This window comes from Dama dama, chromosome 21 (genome assembly GCF_033118175.1).
Source record: "Dama dama isolate Ldn47 chromosome 21, ASM3311817v1, whole genome shotgun sequence".
NCBI classification, from domain to species: domain Eukaryota; kingdom Metazoa; phylum Chordata; class Mammalia; order Artiodactyla; family Cervidae; genus Dama; species Dama dama.
Window position 1 is genome coordinate 21,806,636 of NC_083701.1, and position 20,201 is coordinate 21,826,836.

The 20,201-nt window shown below is 40.6% G+C and overlaps 1 protein-coding gene across 2 annotated transcripts in view; it reads right to left on the minus strand.

Moving 5' to 3' along the window:
- Positions 1-16,687: 16,687 nt before the first annotated feature.
- Positions 16,688-20,201, minus strand: part of RB1CC1 (RB1 inducible coiled-coil 1) — a 40,554-nt gene continuing 37,040 nt past the window's right edge. For both annotated transcript variants that reach the window (XM_061123299.1, XM_061123298.1), the window contains 2 exons: positions 18,348-18,418; positions 16,688-17,634 (listed from right to left, as the gene is read on the minus strand). In XM_061123299.1, the coding sequence (XP_060979282.1) occupies positions 17,557-17,634; positions 18,348-18,418 (149 nt within the window). In that variant the 3' untranslated portion in view covers positions 16,688-17,556. The remainder of the gene's footprint in view (positions 17,635-18,347; positions 18,419-20,201) is intronic.

Consider the following 20,201-nt stretch of genomic DNA (forward strand, 5'->3'; position numbering starts at 1 on the left):
ATGCTCTTTTGGTGTCCTAATTGTTAAAGCAATTGCCACCTTTGTAACCGGTATTCATCGATATCAAGCAGACGAGAGGAAACAGAGCATCGTAAACTTGATTACCCATCATGGAAACACCACACTCACTTTGGCAAGATGGTGATTGTTGTTTTCAGTGGGACCATCCCTGACAATTCTGAGATTGTGCCTAGTCTCACCTTCTGCCACTAGGAAACACGTCCAGGCATATTTTACAGGAGCAGATGGCCAGTAATAATATTCGTTTCCTAAGTGTGTCACTTAAAATCTAAATGTCCTTTCACTTATCTGTGTCCTTATTGTACTATTAGAGGAGTTTAGACTGCTCAGTTAGCGCTAGGGTTAGGGTTTGGGTGTGAAGTCACCATTATTGAAGGCAGCTCTCAGTCACGGGATATTGTTTCCATTGCCAATACCTGAGCTTTGCATTTTTTCTGACATTGTCAGCAATTTGAGTTGAGGCCTTTTTGTACCTCCAGCTTAACATACCTCAGAATGTTAATAATGTTAATAAGGCCTTTTTTGTAAATTGATCCTCAGGCTTTTAGGAGAAATCCGAATTTTTTAAAAAAACATTAGTCTTAGAAGAACTAAATATAATCTTCTTGTATGAAAATATCATTCAACTGTGATGTTATCCCTGTAAAGTAGACGTTTAGCCATCATTACGACTACCATTACAACTAAGCCCCTGAGCTACAACTACAGAAGTCCACTCGCCCTAGAACTTGTGCTCCAAAACAAGAAAGTACCCCACTCACTGAAACTACAGAAAAGCCCTCGCAGCAACGAAGACCCAGCACAGCCAGAAATAACTAATGAATAAAAATAATAAATAAAATTACTTTAAAAAAGCATTTTAGTCTTAAACATATGGTAATTTAAAAATTGCTCGTGAACAACACAGGACATGTAGAAAAACAGACGTTCCTTGGATGCGTTCAGTGTTAGCCTTGCACACGCACAGCCTGCTTTGGCCACAGAAGACAAGCGCAGGCATTTGTGATGTTTAGACTCAAGGACCCCTTTCTGGAGGTGCGGCCCATGGCCACAGTGAGCTGGACCATAGCAAAAGTGAAAGAAAGTGAAGTCGCTCAGTCGTGTCTTACTCTTTGAGACCCCGTGGACTGTAGCCCACCAGGCTCCTCTGTCCATGGGATTCTCCAGGCAAGAGTACTGGAGTGGGTTGCCATTTCTTCTCCAGGGGATCTTCCCAACCCAGGAATCGAACCCAGATCTCCTGCACTGCAGGCAGACGCTTTACCATCCGAGCCAGCATCGAAGTCCTGGACCATACGGGCAGTCTGCAAACCACCTCTGCCTTCCAGGCCTCCTTCCTCAGGGAGGTGGCAGCCAGTGAGCTCACCGAGACAAGCTGACTTTGGAAGAAGACACCGAGGACTAAATTTCCAAGGACAGAGCAAACAGGGTGGCCTGGGCGGAGTCACCCAAGGCAGTTACCACAATGCCTGACACCCGGGAGGGTCAGCCAAACAGAAGCTCAGCGCACAGGCCTGTGATGGCTGGTCCTGGAAGTTCAGAACATTGGGTGCTTGAAAAAGGACAGTTCCCCAAAACTTCTCAAGGGCTCTGCCCAAACAACTGGTCCTGGACAGATTAATCCAAGTTTGAGGAGGGAATTCCCTGACAGTCCTAAGGTTAGAATGCCATGCTTCCACTCATGGGAAGTGGGTTCGATTCTTGGTTGGGAAACTAAGATTCCTTGTGTCATATGATGTGGCCAAAAAGAAAAAGAAAAGAAAGAAATTCAAGTTTGACAAGATTGCCCCAATACTATTGAATTTATTAAGATACTTAATTATACTTTTTTTTAATATAAAGAAGGCTGAGCACCAAAGAATTGATGCTTTCTAACTATCGTGTTAGAGAAGACTCTTGAGAGTCCCTTGGACTGCAAGGAGATCAAACCAGTCAATCTTAAAGAAAAATCAGCCCTGAATATTCATTGGAAGGACTGATGCTGAAGTTTCAATACTTTGGTTATCTAATGCAAAGAGCCGACTCATTGTAAAAGACCCCGATGCTGGGAAAGATTGAGGGCAGGAGGAGAAAGGGGTGACAAATAATTAGATGATTGGATGGCATCACTGACTCAATGGACATGAGTTTGAGCAAACTCTGGAAGATAGTGAAGGACAGGGAAGCCTGGTGTGCTGCAGTCCATGAGGTCACAAAGGGTCAGACATGACTGAGCGACTGAATAACAACAGTTACACTTTTTGCTCTCCAAATTCAGGCTCGGAGCCCTGAGAGTTCCCACAAGCATCGGTATGTGATATGACTAGCATGTTCATACAGTAGGTAGTTCTAAAACACTAAACACTAAACGGAAACACATAGAATAGAAGGAGGAAACAAGAAAGAAAATGGTAGGTGAAGGGCAGGCATGGATCCATCTATAACAAAGAGTGATTATCAAAGGTTTCAAAGTCACAAACAGAAATAAAACTAAACATAGTAATAGAACAATTTCAATGCTTCTGAAAAGTTGAATTCTCCTAGAAGACAAATTAAAATCCACCAAGAAGTGGATGGAATTAAACTACTAAGTAGGTGGAATTAAACTATTAAGGCAACTGGTAGAGGAAATAATCTGTAATTTAGGCCACAGAGAACATTTTCAGGCTTCCCGGGTGGCACTAGTGATAAACAGTGATAAACAGCCTGCCTGCCAATGCAGGCACATAATGAGATGTGGGTTCAACCCCTGACTTGGGAAGATCCCCTGGAGAAGGGAATGGCTACCCACTCCAGTATTCTTGCCTCAAAAATCCCATGGAGAGAGAAGCCTGGTGGGCTATTGTGCATAGGGTCGTAAAGAGCTGGACACAAATGAAGCAACTTAGCACACACATGAACATTTTTAGTTTCACCTTTCTCATTTGATAACCTCTTTTCAAAATTTAAAAAATAAAACAGGTTCCAATTTGTTTAGAAAATTTCTTGGCATCTGTTGTAGTAATTGAACTCAGTCATGTGATGATCTTAGAAACTTTCTTATTAATTTGTAATTATTTTTAATTGTATAAAATAGTAAACCTTCATCATAGTTGTAGAAATAATATTTCTTTGCGAGCAGTTGGCCATTTTATTTTGGTTATTCCATTCACTGAAGAGACTTTTTCATTGGCACAGACAAGTTTATCTTTTCCTCTTCCTTTCATAATTTCTTTTTTGTAAGATTAGAAAGTCTCCCCCTTCTGGGTGATGACAAACATTTAACTGCATCATTGGGCTTGTTTTTAAATGGCATTTACATTTTTTATCCTCAGTTCATCTAGATGTTATTTTGGGTGAGAAACTAGGTTGAATTTTTTTTTTTTCCAAGCAAGCTAGCTGTGTCCTCTGACTACATGTATAGAGTGTGTTGGTTTGGCTAAACTGGCCTATTTCCTCTGCTGCTTTAGACAGATCTAGGATTCTGCTTGTCCCTGGGGTGTGTTGCGGGCTTGGGTGATGGGTTTAGCTGAGAGGGAGAGATGCTGGAGGTCTTGTCCATGGTTGAGGCAGGAGACGCCAGTGAGGGACACTTTGTGGGGTTCCACTGGTGCTACCAGCACCCGGACAGTGACCAAAGAGGCCCCTCAATGTGGGGAGGGGGTTGCTTTAAAGACACAAATTAAACCATCTCAACTTCTTGTCCTTTCTCCATCATTAAAGATATGGATCTGCCGTTCTCTTTCATGCACATGCCTCCTAGGCTACACACTACATCATTTAATTTGATTTGAGTTTCAAAATTGGACAGGTCATCTGTCCTGAGCCCTGAGTTTTTCTGGCATGTTGTTAACCACGGGCTACACACACTTTAAAGTGCCAGCAATAAGAAAGCAGAGCCTTCCCATTTTCTTGCTTGGAGTTCCCCTCTTCAAGCATGTTTATCTTGTAAGAAGACAGGGACCAAGAGTTCTGTTGTCTAAAACTGCATCAAACTTCATACCAAAGGCCAATAGGCACATGAAAAGATGTTCCACATCGCTAATAAATAGCAAAATGTGAATCAAAACTACAATGAAGTATCAGTTTGCACCAGTCAGAATGGCCATCATCCAAAAGTCTAAAGACAGTAAATGATGGAAAGGGTGTGGGATAAAGAGAACCCTCCTACACTGTAGGTAGGAATGCAAACTGGTAAAACCACAGTGGAGAATAGTATGGAGGTTCCTTAAAAACTAAAAATACAGTTACCACAGGAGCCAGCAATCCCACTCCAGGGCATATATCCAGAGATATATGGTCATCCCATCCCTTTTAAATAAAGCAGTGTGTGTACTTTAATTTGGTCATACTTGAACTTCATTTAAATGGAATCATTTAGTATGTAATCTTTTATATCTGTCATTTTAATTCACTGTTATTTCTATGATATTTCTTTATGTTATGTGTACCAACAGCTCATTCTTTTAAGATGCTACATAATATACCACTGTGGGTTTCCTAGGTAACTCAGCTGATAAAGAATCCGCCTGCAATGCAGGAGACCCCAGTTCAATTCCTGGGTCAGGAAGTTCCCCTGGAGAAGGGATAGGCTACCCAATGCAGTATTCTTGAGCTTCCCTGGAGCTCAGACAGTAAAGAATCCACTTGAAATGAGAGAGACCTGGGTTCAATCTCCAGGTTGGGAAAATCCCCTGGAGGAGGGCATGGCAACCCACTCCAGTACTGTTGCCTGGAGAATCCCCTTGGACAGAGGACCCTGGTGGGCACATACCACTGTGTGAATATATCATGATTGATTTATCCATTTTTCAATAAGAAATGGATAAATGTTGAAAAATGTTTATTGAAAAAACATTTTGATTGTTTCCAGGTTTTATCTATTTACATTGTCTTGTGCATCTTTGAATAAACACACACACTCATTATTCTTGGATAAATTCTAAGGGTGAGATGGGGCTTCCATGGTGGCTCAGACAGTAATATCAGCCTGCCAATGCAGGAGACCCAGGTTCGATCCCTCAGTCGCGAAGATCCCAGGAGCAGGAAATGGCAACGCACTTCAATATTCTTGCCTGGGAAATCCCATGAACAGAGGAGCCTGGTGGGCTATAGTCCATGGGGTTCCAGAGTCAGACATGACTGAGCAACTAACACACACAAGGGTGAGATTGCCATGCCAGTAAGGAAGAGTGTACTTTCAAAGGATCCTGCAGTGTTTTCAAACCCCTTCCCCACTTCTCCCCCCAACAGGGTTGTTGCTGTTTTTCAGTTGTGACCCCATGGACTGAAGCATACCAGGATTCCCTGTCCTTCACCATCTCCCAGAGCTTGCTCAGACTCATATCCATTGAGTTGGTGATACCATCCAACCATCTCATCCTCTGTCGTCCCCTTCTCCTCCTGCCTTTAATCTTTCCCAGCATCAGGCTCTTTTCCAATGAGTTGGCTCTTCTTTTCAAATCAGGTGGCCAAAGTATTGGAGCTTCAGCTTCAGCATCAGTCCTTCCAATGAATATTCAGGACTGATTTCCTTTAGGACTGACTGGTTTGATCTCCTTGCAGTCCAGGGGACTCTCAAGAGTCTTCTTCAACACCACAGATCAAAAGCACCAATTCTTCGGTGCTCAGCTTTCTTTATGGTCCAACTCTCACAATCATACATGACTACTGGAAAAACCATAGATTTGACTAGATGAACATTTGTTGACAAAGTAATGTTTCTGCTTTTTAATATGCTGTCTAGGTGGGTCATAACTTTTCTTTCAAGAAGCAAGCATCTTTTAATCTCATGGCTGCAGTCACCATCTGTAGTGATTTTGGAGCCCAAGAAAATAAAATATCTGTTTCCATTGTTTCCCCATCTGTTTGCCATGAAGTGATGGGACCGGCTGCCATGATCTTCGTTGTTTGAATGTTCAGTTTTAAGATGGCTCTTCCACTCTCCTCTTTCACTTGCATCAAGAGGCTCTTTAGTTCCTCTTTGCTTTCTGCCATAAGAGTGGTATCATCTGTGTATCTGAGGTTATTGATATTTCTCCTGGAAATCTTGATCCCAGCTTGTGCTTCATCCAGCCTAACATTTCACATGATGCACTCTGCATAGAAGTTAAATAAGCAGGGTAACAATATACAGCCTTGACGTACTCCTTTCCCTATTTGGAACCAGTTCGTTGTTCCATGTCCAGTTCTAACTGTTGCTTCTTGACCTGCATACAGGTTTCTCAGGAGGCAGATAAGGTGGTCTGGTATTCTCATCTCTTGAAGAATTTTCCACAGTTTGTTGTGATCCACACAAAGGCTTGGTGTAATCAAAAAAGCATAAGTAGATGTTTTTCTGGAGCTTTCTTGCTTTTTCTATGATACAACGGATGCTGGCAATTTGATGTCTGGTTCCTCTACCTTTTCTAAATCCATCTTGAACATCTGGAAGTTCACGGTTCACATATTGTTGAAGGCTGGCTTGGAGAATTTTGAGCATTACTTTGCTAGCGTGTGAGATGAGTGCAATTGTGCGGTAGTTTGAACATTTTTTTGGCATTGCTTTTCTTGGGATTGGAATGAAAACTGACCTTTTCTAGTCCTGTGGCCACTGCTGAGTTTCTCAAATTTGCTGGCATATTGAGTGCAGCACTTTAACAGCATCATCTTTTAGGATTTGAAACAGCTCAGCTGAAATTCCATCACCTCCACTAGCTTTGTTCATAGTGATGCTTCCTACTGTCAGCTTTCCTACTAGAGATCTCTTCAAGAAAATTAGAGATACAAGGGAACATTTCATGTAAAGATGGGCACAATAAAGGATAGAAATGGTATGGGCCTAACAGAAGCAGAAGATATTAAGAAGAGGTGTCAAGAATACACAGAAGAGCTATACAAAAAAATCTTAATGACCCAGATAACCATGATGGTGTGATCACTCAGTAACGCCAGACATCCTGGAATCCAAAGTCAAGTGGGCCTTAGGAAGTCAAGAGATACAGTAACAGGCAAATCTGGCCTTGGAGTACAAAATGAAGGAGGGCAAAGACTAACAGAGTTTTGCCTAGAGAAACGCTCTGGTCACAGCAAACACCCTCTTCCAACAACACAAAAGAAGACTCTACACATGGACATCACCAGATGGTCAATACCGAAATCAGATTGATTATATTCTTTGCAGTCAAAGATGGAAAAGTGGTAACTGCAATCATGAAATTAAAAGATGCTTGCTCCTTGGAAGGAAAGCTGACAAACCTAGACAGCATTTTAAAAAGCAGAGACATTACTTTGTCGACAAAGGTTCGTCTAATCAAAGCTATGGGTTTTCCAGTAGTCATGTATGGATGTGAGAGTTGGACCATAAAGGAAGCTGAGTGCTGAAGAATTGATGCTTTTGAACTGTGGTGTTGAAGAAGACTCTTGAGAGTCCCTTGGACTGCAAGGAGATCAAACCAGTCAATCCTAAAGGAAATCAGTCCTGAATATTCATTGGAAGGACTGATGCTGAAGCTGAAGCCCCAATACTTTGGCCACCTGACGCAAAGAACTGACTCACTGGAAAAGACCCTGATGCTGGGAACGACTGAAGGCAGGAGAAGGTGATGACAGAGGATGAGATGGTTGGATGGCATCACCGACTCTATGGACATGAGTTTGAGTAAGCTCTGGGAGTTGGCGATGGATGGGGAAGTCTGGCGTGCTGCAGTCCATGGGGTTGCAAAGAGGAGGACATGACTGAGTGACTGACCTGAACTGAACTGATTTCTTTGCATTGATCACTGAGGAAGGTTTTCTTATCATCTCCTTGCTATTCCCTGGAACTCTGCATTCAGATGGGTTTATGTTTCCTTTTTTCCTTTGCCTTTCACTTCTCTTTTCTCAGCTATTTGTAGAGCCTCCTCAGATAACCATTTTGCCTTTTTGCATTTCTTTTTCTTGGGGATGGTTTCGATCACCGCCTCCTATACAATGTTAGGAACCTCCATCCATATTTCTTCAGACCCTCTATCAGATCTAATCCCTTGAATCTATTTGTCACTTCCAGTGTGTAATCGTAATGGATTTGATTTAGGTCATACCTGAATGGTCCAGTAGTTTTCCCTACTTTCTTCAATGTAAGTCTGAATTTTGCAATAAGGAGTTCATGATTTGAGCCAGGGTATGAGTTTCAATTTCCCACTTCTTTGTCAACACTTCTTAGTCTTTTGAATTTAAGCCAGTGGAATGGTGTGCGGTGGCACTTCACTGTGGTTTTGGCTTGCATTTTCCTGATGGTTAATGATTTAAGCACTTTATTAGTCACTTATTGTCCATTGGTTATCCTCTTGTGAAGATCCCATCAATTCTTTTGTTAACTTTTACATCAACTTGTCTTTTTTTTTTTTATTGATCTATAGTTCTTATATAATCTAGATACGAATCCTTTGTTGGATGGAGGTATTGTAAATACCTCCTCCCAGTCTGTGACTTGCCTTTTTACTCTAATTAAGAGTTTTGTTTGTTTATTTTTTCATGAACAATGGTTCTTAGTTTCAATGAAATCCAATGTCTCAGTCTTTTAGTTGATTTTTTTAGTCCTTCCCCAGAGGAGAAAAAAGGATATTTTTCTGTAGTGTTTTTCCTAAAAGCTTTATTGTTTTGCCTTTTACATTTAATTTTATGATCCATTTCAAATATGTTTTTTTTTTTTTTATGCTTCAAATAGATTTTGTGCATAATCTGCAGTCAAGGCCACGATGCATCTATTTTCTATGTAGGATCTTTTATTAAGAAGACCACTCACAGCCTTGGAGAAGAACTTACAGTTACCTGGGGGATGGGATAGTTAGGGAGTTTGGGGTGGATATGTACACACTGCTGTATTTAAAATGAATAACCAGTAAAGACCTACTGTACAGCCCAGGGAACTCTGCTCAATATCATGTGGCTACCGGGATGGGAGGGGAGTTTGGGAAGAATGGATACATGTACATGTGTGACTGAGTCCCTTTGCACCTGAAACTGTCACAACATTGTTAATCAGCTGCACCACAACACAAAATAAACAGCTTAAAAAGAAGACCATCCTTTCTGCACGAATAGCCATGGTGCCTTTGCTGTAAATCAGGTGACTGTATACATCTGAGTCTATTTCTGGACTCTGTCTCTTTTCCACTTTATCCTGTGAGCAGAAACCCAGGACTGAATTTGTGAGGCCAGAGACAGGCATTTCCCAAGATGCTATTTTTAGGAGAAGACATGAATGCTTTTGCTTTGGTAGAATTCTTTGGATTCTTTTCCCCAACTTACTTTCCATCTCTTTATAAGGACAAAGGTGGCAGTGAGCTCCAGGCTAGGCACTGGCAGACATTTTTTATTATGAATTTTATTACATCTACTTTTTCTAACAGAAAAAAAATTTAACAATATAAAGTTTAGTATGCCCCTTAACCCAATATCCAGAAAGCAAAGTGAAATTACATGAATGCCTGTGGAAGTTGTATTTTGCATTATTCATAATTCATTTTCTATATTCCTGATAGTGGTGGATCGGATGGTAAAGAATCTACCTGCAATGCAGGAGACCTGGGTTCCATCCCTGGGTTGGGAAGATCCCCTGGAGAAGGAAATGGTAACCCACTCCAATATTCTAGTCTGGAAAATCCCATGAACAGAGGGGCCTGGTGGGCTACAGTCCATGGGGTTGCAAAGAGTCAGACATGACAGACTAACCCTTTCACTAGAAATACTGTAAAAATGTTTTGAGACCTCAGAGAGCAAACAGCTAGTGCTATAACCTGGGATTTAAACTTTTCCTGTTTTTTATGAGTAAAAATATCACTACATCAGTTTATCTTTAATCTTGGCATTTAATATAGTGTTACAGTCATGCTGTTTGCAAATTATCTTTTAATTAGAAAAGCACACTTTAAGCTCTTGCTTGTGAATGGCAACATTAGCTACAAGAAATATTTGTATGTAGTTTGGTTGTGACATATATATTTTGTGAAATATCTGCAAATATTTGTAAGAAAGAAAATTCCATGTACTCTTTGTAAAATGACAACTAAAAAAAAAATCACATGATTTAAGTATTGCTCACAATTTCTCTGGTGCACCCAGTGGAACTAGTTTATCACGTTCAATTTTCTACAAGTGCTGGCTCCCTCACACTTCATATCTTGTGAAAATGTCCGAGTCCATCTCAGAAAGTGCCAAGTTCCAGAGTAGGTTCAGCAGTATGTGCAGCTTTAATGGTGAAATGACGGATTTCTTTTTTCCTCCCCTCCCTGTGTTTAATTGAGACTCCCTGTAGCAGAACAGTTCTTCCTGTTACAAGAGGCTCACTAAGCAGGAAAGAGTCAACACACTCCTTGTCTGACAACCCCGACGCTCACACACGGTCTGCCTGCACTGGCTCGTATACAGATCAAAATCCAGAATTCAAAATATGGCTTTTACTGAATGTCTATCTCTTTCACAGCGTAGTCAAAAAGTTGAACCATTGTAAATCAAGGCCCACCTGTATACTCTGCCACCAAAAATCAGCATGGGTTTTGCTTTATACCAGAACCACATCTGCTCTCTGCCTTTATTTATGAACATGGAAGAACTGTGACTATGGATTTTTTTTTTTTTTTTGGCCATACCTTGAGGCTTTCAAGATTTTAGTTCTCCAACCAAGGATTGAACCCACACTCTTGGCAGTGAAAGCGTGGAGTCCTAACCACTGGACCACCGGGGACTTCCCTGAGGACACTTATGCCTTAGGAAAAAGCTTTGTGAGAAGTTATTTAGAAGACAGGGCAGTACTGACACACTTGTATTAAACAGAAGGAAAGTCATAGTTCAAGTAATAAGAAGGCAGCATTTATGCTTGAAAGTCGAGAAACTTTTCCAACATTCGTTATATCCACAAGTCTCTACTCACTGTGGGTATGCTCAGTAGTGTCCGACTCTGCAACCCCATGGGCCCCATGAGGACCCCACCAGGCTCCTCTGATCATGGGATTTCCCAGGCAAAAATACTGGAGTGAGTTGCCATTTCCTCTCTAGGGGATCTTCCTGACCCAGGGACTGAACATGCATCTCTTGCATTTCCTCCTCGGCAAGCAGATTCTTTACTACTGTACCTACCACGTGGGAAGCCCCACTCTACTTACTAGAAATTATCATTTCATTCATATTGTGAAGTCTCAGCTATCTCAGCTAAGACTTTGATCACTGATGACAGTAAACAGCCTGTTTTTCAAGAAATCAAAACTTTGTAGTTTGAAAGCCTTCTGCTGTTACAAAGAGTGCACAGTGTCTCATGTTATAATGGGTCAATGTAGAAATGCTTTGTGGAATATCAGGCACTACAGTTAGAAGGTGACCTCTAATGTTCTTACTTATTACATAATGATACTTATTTATAAGGCATCTCAAAATATTTTTAAATTATGCCCAATTGCTTTTAGTTCTAATTGGTAACAAGAAGAGCCATCTGTCTGGTAAGGTTTTGAGTGTAAATGTCCATTGTCATAGAAGACAATGGCTCATTGCTCTTCCATGCTCCCATGTATATTCCTCAATGCTACAAGCTAAGTTTGAAGAATACTCATGAAAAGGTTATTTTTTTAAAAAGGATCTAATTAAGTGTACGGTGGCGTGAAAATAAAGGGAAAAGTATGCACTTTTGTAGACCATGAGTTGTCGCTAAGCTGAATCTTACTCTTTGCAACCACATGAACTGCAGCACGACAGGCTTCCCTGTCCTTCACCATCTCCCAGAGTTTGCTCAAACTCATGCCCATTGAGTCGGTAATGCCATCCAATCATCTCATCCTCTGTCACCCTCTTCTCCTCCTGCCTTCACTCCTTCCCAGTGTCAGGGTCTTTTCCAATGAGTCAGCTTGTCGCATCAAGTGGCCAAAGTATTGGACCTTCAGCTTCAGATGAGTCCTTCCAATGAATATTCAGGGTTGATTTCCTTTAGGATTGACTGGTTTAGATACACCATGTATAACTTGTTTTAAAAGTGGTACCTAGTAATACGTAGGTGGTGACATCTCCATACTTCCCAAACAGCGAGGAAGAAGAGAGAAGCCTGGAGCTTAAAATTTTGACTGAAATTGCCGAAAACTCAGGCATAAGCTTGTGAGATTAGGCTGCTCAGTTCCATAAGAGTTCACTTTAAGAACTCATTCTTTAGGAAACCAAACTTATGGAAGATGCCTGGGCTGGTTAAGGAGACACCCACTGGCCAAACAGAATTCCAAAGAGATTACAAGTGACAGCCAAATTAATTATTCACTATGGCCAGTGCAGGAGTTAGTTGGGGGCATTTCTAAACTAGCCTGAGAAAAAAGCATTACAAAAGGGTTTGGAATCAGACCATCAGAGAAGCATCTATGCTATTAGGGTCCACAACACTGCAGAGACCTCTCTGAAGCAACACTTGACATTTGTCAGGAGTTCCCCAAAGTGCTGAAACTTCCTATATTGCCTTAAACCCTAGGGATGGTGAGGTGGAGGATTCCTGCCTCGAGTAGGTCTTAGTGCTTGACTCTCAAGAGAAAGGATTGTTATTGTTTAGTCACTAAGTTGTGTCCGACTCCTCCACAACCCCATGGATTGTAGCCCATCAGGTTCCTCTGTCCATGGGATTTCCCAGGCAAGAGTACTGGAGTGGGTTGCCATTTCCTCCTCCAGCAGATCTTCCCATCTGTTAAAGTGGGTTAATGGCCCGGCATTTTCAGCACACATGCACGCGTGTGCACACACACACACCCGGCATTTTCAGCACACAAACACACCTTTCACTAAAAGTACATTAGAGAGGAATGATTGTGCATTTTGTCATATGGAGGCTTGTTTCTGCCAACACTGGAAGTGATGCTGCTATGAAGCCTCACCTATTTTAAGGTGAGACACAAACAAACAGGTGGGGCTCGACCTCCCTGGCGTCAGAAGCACCTGAGAAGTCTGCAAACCACATAGCTTTTAGCTGACAGCGTGAATCACCAGCAATATACCAGGAACCATTTGAATTTCCATTTTACCCATGAACACTGTTAACTGTGCAGTGTTCTCACAAATTGGCCAAAGGTGGCTGGTTTATATTCTAAGAGGATGGCTAACATAAAAGCTGTCAATTAATGGACATTAATAACATTAAACTGCTTCCCAGTTATCACTAGTAAGTGTAAGTAAAAGGGTACATTTATGAAAATTAATTTTAAAATCACTTGCTTAAAAAAAAAAAAAGGATATTTACACCTAAGTATTAATGGCCAATAGATACTTCAGTCCTAACTTCAAAAATACATGCGATGCTTTAAAGATTGTATATATATAAAATACATGCATATAAAAATATATGTATTTCCAAGTCACTGAGCCAACTTGAAGCACAGGAGTAGCTACACACACATACACTCTTTGGGCTTCCTGATGGCTCAGCAGGTAACGAATCTGCTTGCAATGCAGGAAACACAGGAGACTTGCGTTCAATCCCTGGGTCAGAAAAACCTCCCGGAGAAGGAAATGGCAATCCATTCCAGTATTCTTGCCTGGAAGATCCCATGGACAGAGCACCCTGCCAGGCTACAGTCCAAAGGGTCACAAAGAGTCGGACATGACTGAGTGACTAAGCACTATGTATTTATTAATGTATGTGGATATATATTTATATATATACTTATTTTTGTAGTGTGTATATATATAAGTATATATGTATTATTTTGTATATACAAAATATTTATATACTATACTTATTTTGAAATATATAAATTATAAGTATATACTTTGAATTTATACTTATAGCTACATATATATGTATTTTATACTTAAGTATACATACACTTACTTATATATATACTTATTTTTAAAGCATATATGTGGTGGTTTAAAGACTGTATATTAAAAAAAAATATATATATATATATATATATGTCATTGGCCCAACTTGAAGCACAGGAGTAGCTGTGCACACACACATATATATATATATTTATATATGTATACATATATATCAAACATATATACACATACATGGATATTATATATATCTATGCAGCTACTCCTGTGTTGATTGGCTCAGTGACTCAGGATGACCAAAAGACTGGTAGAAGTGATGTGAAGACTTCTAAGCCTCTGACTCTGCTGCCTGCCCCCTGCCACTTTTAGGAATCCTGTGGCCACTGCTCAGAAACCAGGGTACTCTGAGAGGACATATAAGGAACCAAAGCACCTGGATGACCTGAGCAATGTCACGGAGCTCCCAACCCAAGGTGAGTTGCCAGCTGAGCACACCCACGTGAAGCCGATCAATGTTATCGTAAGCCACTGTTCTGGGTGAGCGGTTACCAAATACTTGAAGCAGCAACCGGCAGCCAGAGTGAGGCGCTGCCTAAGAAAATCCAGAGCACCTGGCACTGCCCCCTGATGAGGCTGGGAGGACAGGGAAGTGCCTGAGAAGGCTGGAAAAGAAAAACTGCTACTGGAACGGAAGATGTAAAGATGGTGACTTATGTCTTTTAGCAGCAAAATAACTGGCAAAACAAACACGTGTTTCTGGCTAGGAAAGTTTTCCAAGAAACGTTTGCAAGTGTCCATTGGTTTCCTTCAGTTGTGCCTGGGGAAGAGAGATGAAATAAGAGTAGTTCCTTTGCAGGAACAGTTTAACAGAGATACAGGCAACTCAGGCCCTGTAAGGGGTGGTGGTGGTGGTGGTGGGTTCCACTTTCTCCAGAGCCCAAAAGTCTGAAAGTGAGAACTGGTTTCAGATCCATTCTGGCTGTGCATCAAAGGAGATTTTCAAGAAACTGACAAGATGACCTACCAAATGGGAGAAAATATTTATAAATCATACAAATGTAGAATCCAGTATATGAAGAACCCTTAGAACTCAACAATAAAAACTGAAAAAAAAAAAATGGACAAAGTGCTTGAACTGGTATTTCTTCAACAAAAACACAAATTCCCCACAGGCACATAAAACACACACTTAGAATGGCTATTTAAAAAGAAGTCATGATAACATAAATGCTAGCCAACTAAAATGTACTACACAGGAATGAGAGAAAAGGTTCTTGTAAAATAACTAAATCTTCCTTTCATATGAGAAAGTAAAATGACATCATAAAAATGCTCTATCCAGAAATACCAATTTAGTCATATAGCTTAGCAGATAAAAGTGGCCAAACAAGTAAAATTACCTCTACCTGGCAAAGTTGGGAAACAGGACAGGGGTTTAAGGGCTTCCCTAGTGTCTGACAGTAAAGAACCTGTCTGGAATGCAGAAGATCCAGGTTCGATCCTTAGGTCAGGAGGATCTCCCGGAGAAGGGAATGGCAACCCACTCCAGTATTCATGCCTGAGAAATCCCATGGACAGAGGATTCGCCTGGCAGGCTACACGGTCCATGGTGTCAGAGAGAGTCAGATATGAGTGAGCGACTAACACTTTCACTTTTTTCACTTTAAGGGCATATTTTTTTTTGAAAGCATGTGCATGTTTTACACCATGATGATTTTTAATAAAAGTTTGCGTAATTTTTGCTCATTCTGGTGTTAGTATATCCAGGTACCTTTGCAAAAATAAAACTATCCACATAATTCTTATGTGCTTGAAATATACTGGCATTTAAATGTGACTTAAACTTTCATTCTCACAATAAGGCTACATTTCTATTCGAGTTTGAATAGTGAATCTGCAGGTTCTGATTAGACAAAGAAATCTTTATAATAGCTAATGTTTATTCAGTACTTAGTCTTTTTATCTGAAATTGTTCAAAGCCCTTTACATTTATTATTTTCACCACTTAATTTTCCAAAACAACCCTCTGAGGCAGGTCTTATTATTACACCACTTTATACATGAGAAAACTGGAGTTCAGAGTTTATGCAGCTTGCCCAGATAAAGTCAGACCTGGGACAGAAGCTTGGGCACTCTGTTGCCATGGCTGGCCTCACCCACCCAAAGTTAAGAACGCAACCAGGCTTCATTTCTCTTCTTTGTAACTAAGAAAACCATACTTTCTTTTTGTTTGCTTTATGAAGGCATAGGTAACCACTGATAGCATGGATACAGAATAGGATGTAAGAAAAATGATAAGCAACAAAAGTCGACATTAAAGAGCGCCACTCAGGAGATCAGGTTCAGCCTGCATCTCACAGCATGACTCTGAAATCTGAAGTCAAAAAGTCCATTGGGCAGACTCACTCAGACCCAAGAACACCTGCGCAGCAGACCCACCCTTACACAGAGCTCTTTGCTGGTGATGCTGTCTGCGTGAGGATGCAATGGAAGGACTGAAGAGAAACGTGAAATCATTTGTCCATTTATTCATTAATATGTTGTCAAATTCAGTTTTCTATACACTATGGTGTTTATTCCATTTTCTGTACTATTAGATATACATATTTAAAAAAATATTTAACTTATTTTTATGAAGAAATTAAATACTTTCTGGAAAAAAAAAAAAGCCATTTTATTATTGTTCTCTAGCAACAAACCTGAAACAAATCTCAATCCACTCAGGCAGCTCACTTAAATTCCTCTGTTCGCGGCATTTATCTGAAGACCGGGTTTACACAATTCTACTCTACAGAAGGCTGTTTGACCCTGTTACATAGCATACAGTTAAAGAACATTTTTGTAATAAACATGTTTCTCTTTGATATGATACAGAACAAGTTTTTCACACTTCCCAGCAATCACTCAAATATATTAAAAATGTTTCCGTCTTTAAAAGGCACACACATTTACAGGTTCAAATCTTTATTGTTTTAAAATTCTACATGTCTTTTACAATACAACATTTTGTTATTTAAATGACCTCTAAATGGTTAATGTACAATGAATATGCTTTTCTGAAACTGAACCATGAACCTCGTTGATATGATTCTTCTAAACAGAGTACGAAAGTGTTGGGAGGGGCTGTGTGCTACTTGGAGACCACCCCCAGCACACTCCTCCTTGGAGAACCCAGGCGACCATCTGCTCAAAGTGCTTCTCAAGACTGTGGATATGCCTGATCTTAAAGTCAGTCAATTGAATTAGAATTCCTTTTTGTTTTGAAACATCAAAGGGCATTTAAAAAAATAAATGAAACAATTTGCTTTAGTAATCTACAGAGGCAAACAAAATCATGATTATCCGCATGCAGGAACACTCCTCTTTAAATAGTTTTGAAGAATGTATACATTTTATAAAGAATGTGTTAAAGAGTGCAAGTCTTCTGATATTGGCTTCACAAAAAGACAAATGCTGGTACAGTAACTAACACGGACTATCTAAATTCAAGCTCATGTATATGTAACAGGCAATTAGCATGGCTTATCGTAGGCCACAATGCACAGGGTATGCCCTTTGAGAAAATGAACTAGTTTGGTCCCCATTTCTGAGTTACTTGGGTAGAAAAAAACAAAACCATTTTAATTCAGCTCAGAGTTTTGATGAATTTATTGTTCCTAAAGTGTAGTCAGGTAAAAAGTAAATGATATACACCAATGAAGTACATTGTCCTGTTGACTTTTATATAAAAAGATGGCCTGCTGTTTTTGGAGTGATGAAAGAGCACTGTTGGACAAACCAGGAAACATCACAGAAGGTCTCAATTTCTTCCTCAAATTATACTTTCTTATTCCATGACACAGCTTTCACTCTGTAAAACTTTGTCCCCAAAGGAACTTTAAATCTGTTTTGTGCCTAAGACAGAAAGAAAAGGGTGATTAAACCAAAGTGCCCAAGTTCCATCCCATCACACTACTCACGGCTAGATTACTGGGCAGGGGGTCTTTATCAGAGGACGTCCGCCTCCTCCCCATATGAGTGGAGACTCAGCCACTAATACTGAAGCAAGAATCAGTGATCACTGATAAAGGTACGGTGCCGAGTGAGCTGTACGTCATTAAGATGAGCATCAGAGAAAGCCCAGCACCCGGCTCGAGTCCTGCTGGTGCACGGGGCACAGAGGAGGGTGGGGAAGCTGCTCACTGGGTCACTGAGCCCTCAACACTGACACTGCCAACATCACAGTCAGGCGCATCCTGAGCCGGCAGCACTTCACTTGTCTCTCCTCAGTGGGGGGGCACTGAGAGTCAGGACGCATCAGCTCTGCCAGCAGACGGATTCATCACCAGCTCCTTTACTGCACAAGCAGCACCAGCCACTCAACACAGAACAGCAACTTGCTGCAGTTTTCCTGGACAGGTTGACAGTTTGTTGGTAATCTAGCTCTATTTTCAGAAGGCAAGTAACACAAATATTCATAAAACTGCTGGTGCAAACGCACTCATGAAATTCAAGGCCTGACTCAAGTGAACTAAAAGGCCAGGACTAGCACTGCTCCTGACTTCTACATGACACAGCCAGAGAACCTTCTTTCAACTCCCGGGTCTGCATCCCACCGTGGAGCTTACCTTTTTGGCCTGGCAGTACTCCTTTTCCATCACTTTTCCAAGGACCCACGGTCTTCGAGATGCACCTGAAGCTATGGAATCAAATCATTAATTTCTTTTTGAAAGTACAATTATAATTACTCATGAAAACAAAACTGCCAGAATCAAAACAGACTAAGGACCTTCTTCCAAGTGAAATCCCAGAAATGCAAAATGACTTATAAAACAAAACTGGATTCATTTTACTTTAAGTGCAGATAGTAAGTAAATCAGAAGCAAACAATCTGAGTACAAATCAGGAACAAATAAATCCAGGTATTCTAAGCAGCTCAGCAGTGCCACCTACTGTAAGTGCAGACACATGACCTGTTCTGCTGCTGAAAACAGGCGCAAAGCTGATTTTCTAGGTTCAAAGCAAAGTACTGCATTTTTATTTTTGGCACCACAATGCAAACAGTCAGTGCAAAATAAATACCTAAGAATGAAAGAATATCAAAGGGACTATTTTTGTGAAGGGAAGGGAAAAAATGTGGAAGGAGACAGGATGAAAAAACCCATGTCACAAGCCAAGAGACACATGCTCATTCTCTTTTTAAAATTCACCAGAAGCTGTCATTAAAAAGTTGATTCCAAAAGTATTTGACCAATAATTTATCTGTTTAGAGTAAAACCTCTGAAATTCCCAAGAGAAGATAAAACTGATTTTATTCTATAAATATTACTTGGCAAGACGTAAATAACCAGATCTCCTGAATAAACCATCAGAAACACACACACAGACGCCACCATGGACAATGAACCCCTGGGCCACAGGACGTGACGAGCCTATTCTAAGGCCCAGTAAGCGCTCCACAGACAAGTCACAGCTTCTGAAAAGAATCATCTAACACAGCAGTCCCCAAACTTTTTTGGCACCAGGGACCGGTTTAGCACAAGACAATTTTTCTACAGACAGGGGTGCAGATGGTTTCGGGATGATTCAAGCACATTACATTTACTGTGCACTTTATTTCTATTATTACTCGATCAGCTCCACCTCAGATCATCAGGCATTAGATCCCGGAGGTTGGGGACCCCTGGTCTAACACTAAAGTCCCAGGAGTGATGAGTACCCCTGTCAAGGGCATAACACCCTGGTCAAAAAACCATTAAAACAAAAAAAAAGAAAGAAAAACTCAAGTTCATGGCTTTCAAGGTAAAAAACTAGTAAATTAAACTGCAAGTGTCTTGTCTCACTTTCCACAGTTACACTCTACATAACCCACCAACAACAGCCACAGAGCCAGTGTCAGAGAACTGACATCTGACCACTCCAAACAGGAAGTGAAGTGAAGTGAAAGTAGCTCAGTCATGTCTGACTCTTTGTGACCCCATGGACTATACAGTTCATGGAATTCTTCAGGCCAAACAGGAAGATCAAACCAAATGGATACAGTCTTTCTATTTAGGCAAAGTATTCCAGGGTGTCTATTATGCTCTTTTTGAGTTCTTTTAAAGGCCAAAGTACCAGATAATTGTAACATACTAACCGCAACTTGGTATATTTTAACAAAGCTCATTGCTTTGAAAAGAAAATGAAAGTAGTGACAAGTTTAATAATGAAAAACAAAGTAGAAACACAGAATGATATGTTGCACAGAAGAGACATTCTATAATTTAAAAGAATTTATTTTCGCCAAAACAAGGAGTGCCCTTATAAACAAATGAGCACGTTATATTCAAGCTTACACAGGTATGAGCACTTTAACAGTACAATCCTGCCGTCACCAGGGTAAGAGATAACTGACCTGACTGCGTTAGCTGCACTCAGGCCGAACTGTCAACAGAATCCAGTAAAATAATCTGGATAATGCAGACCAAATAAAAACAAACAAA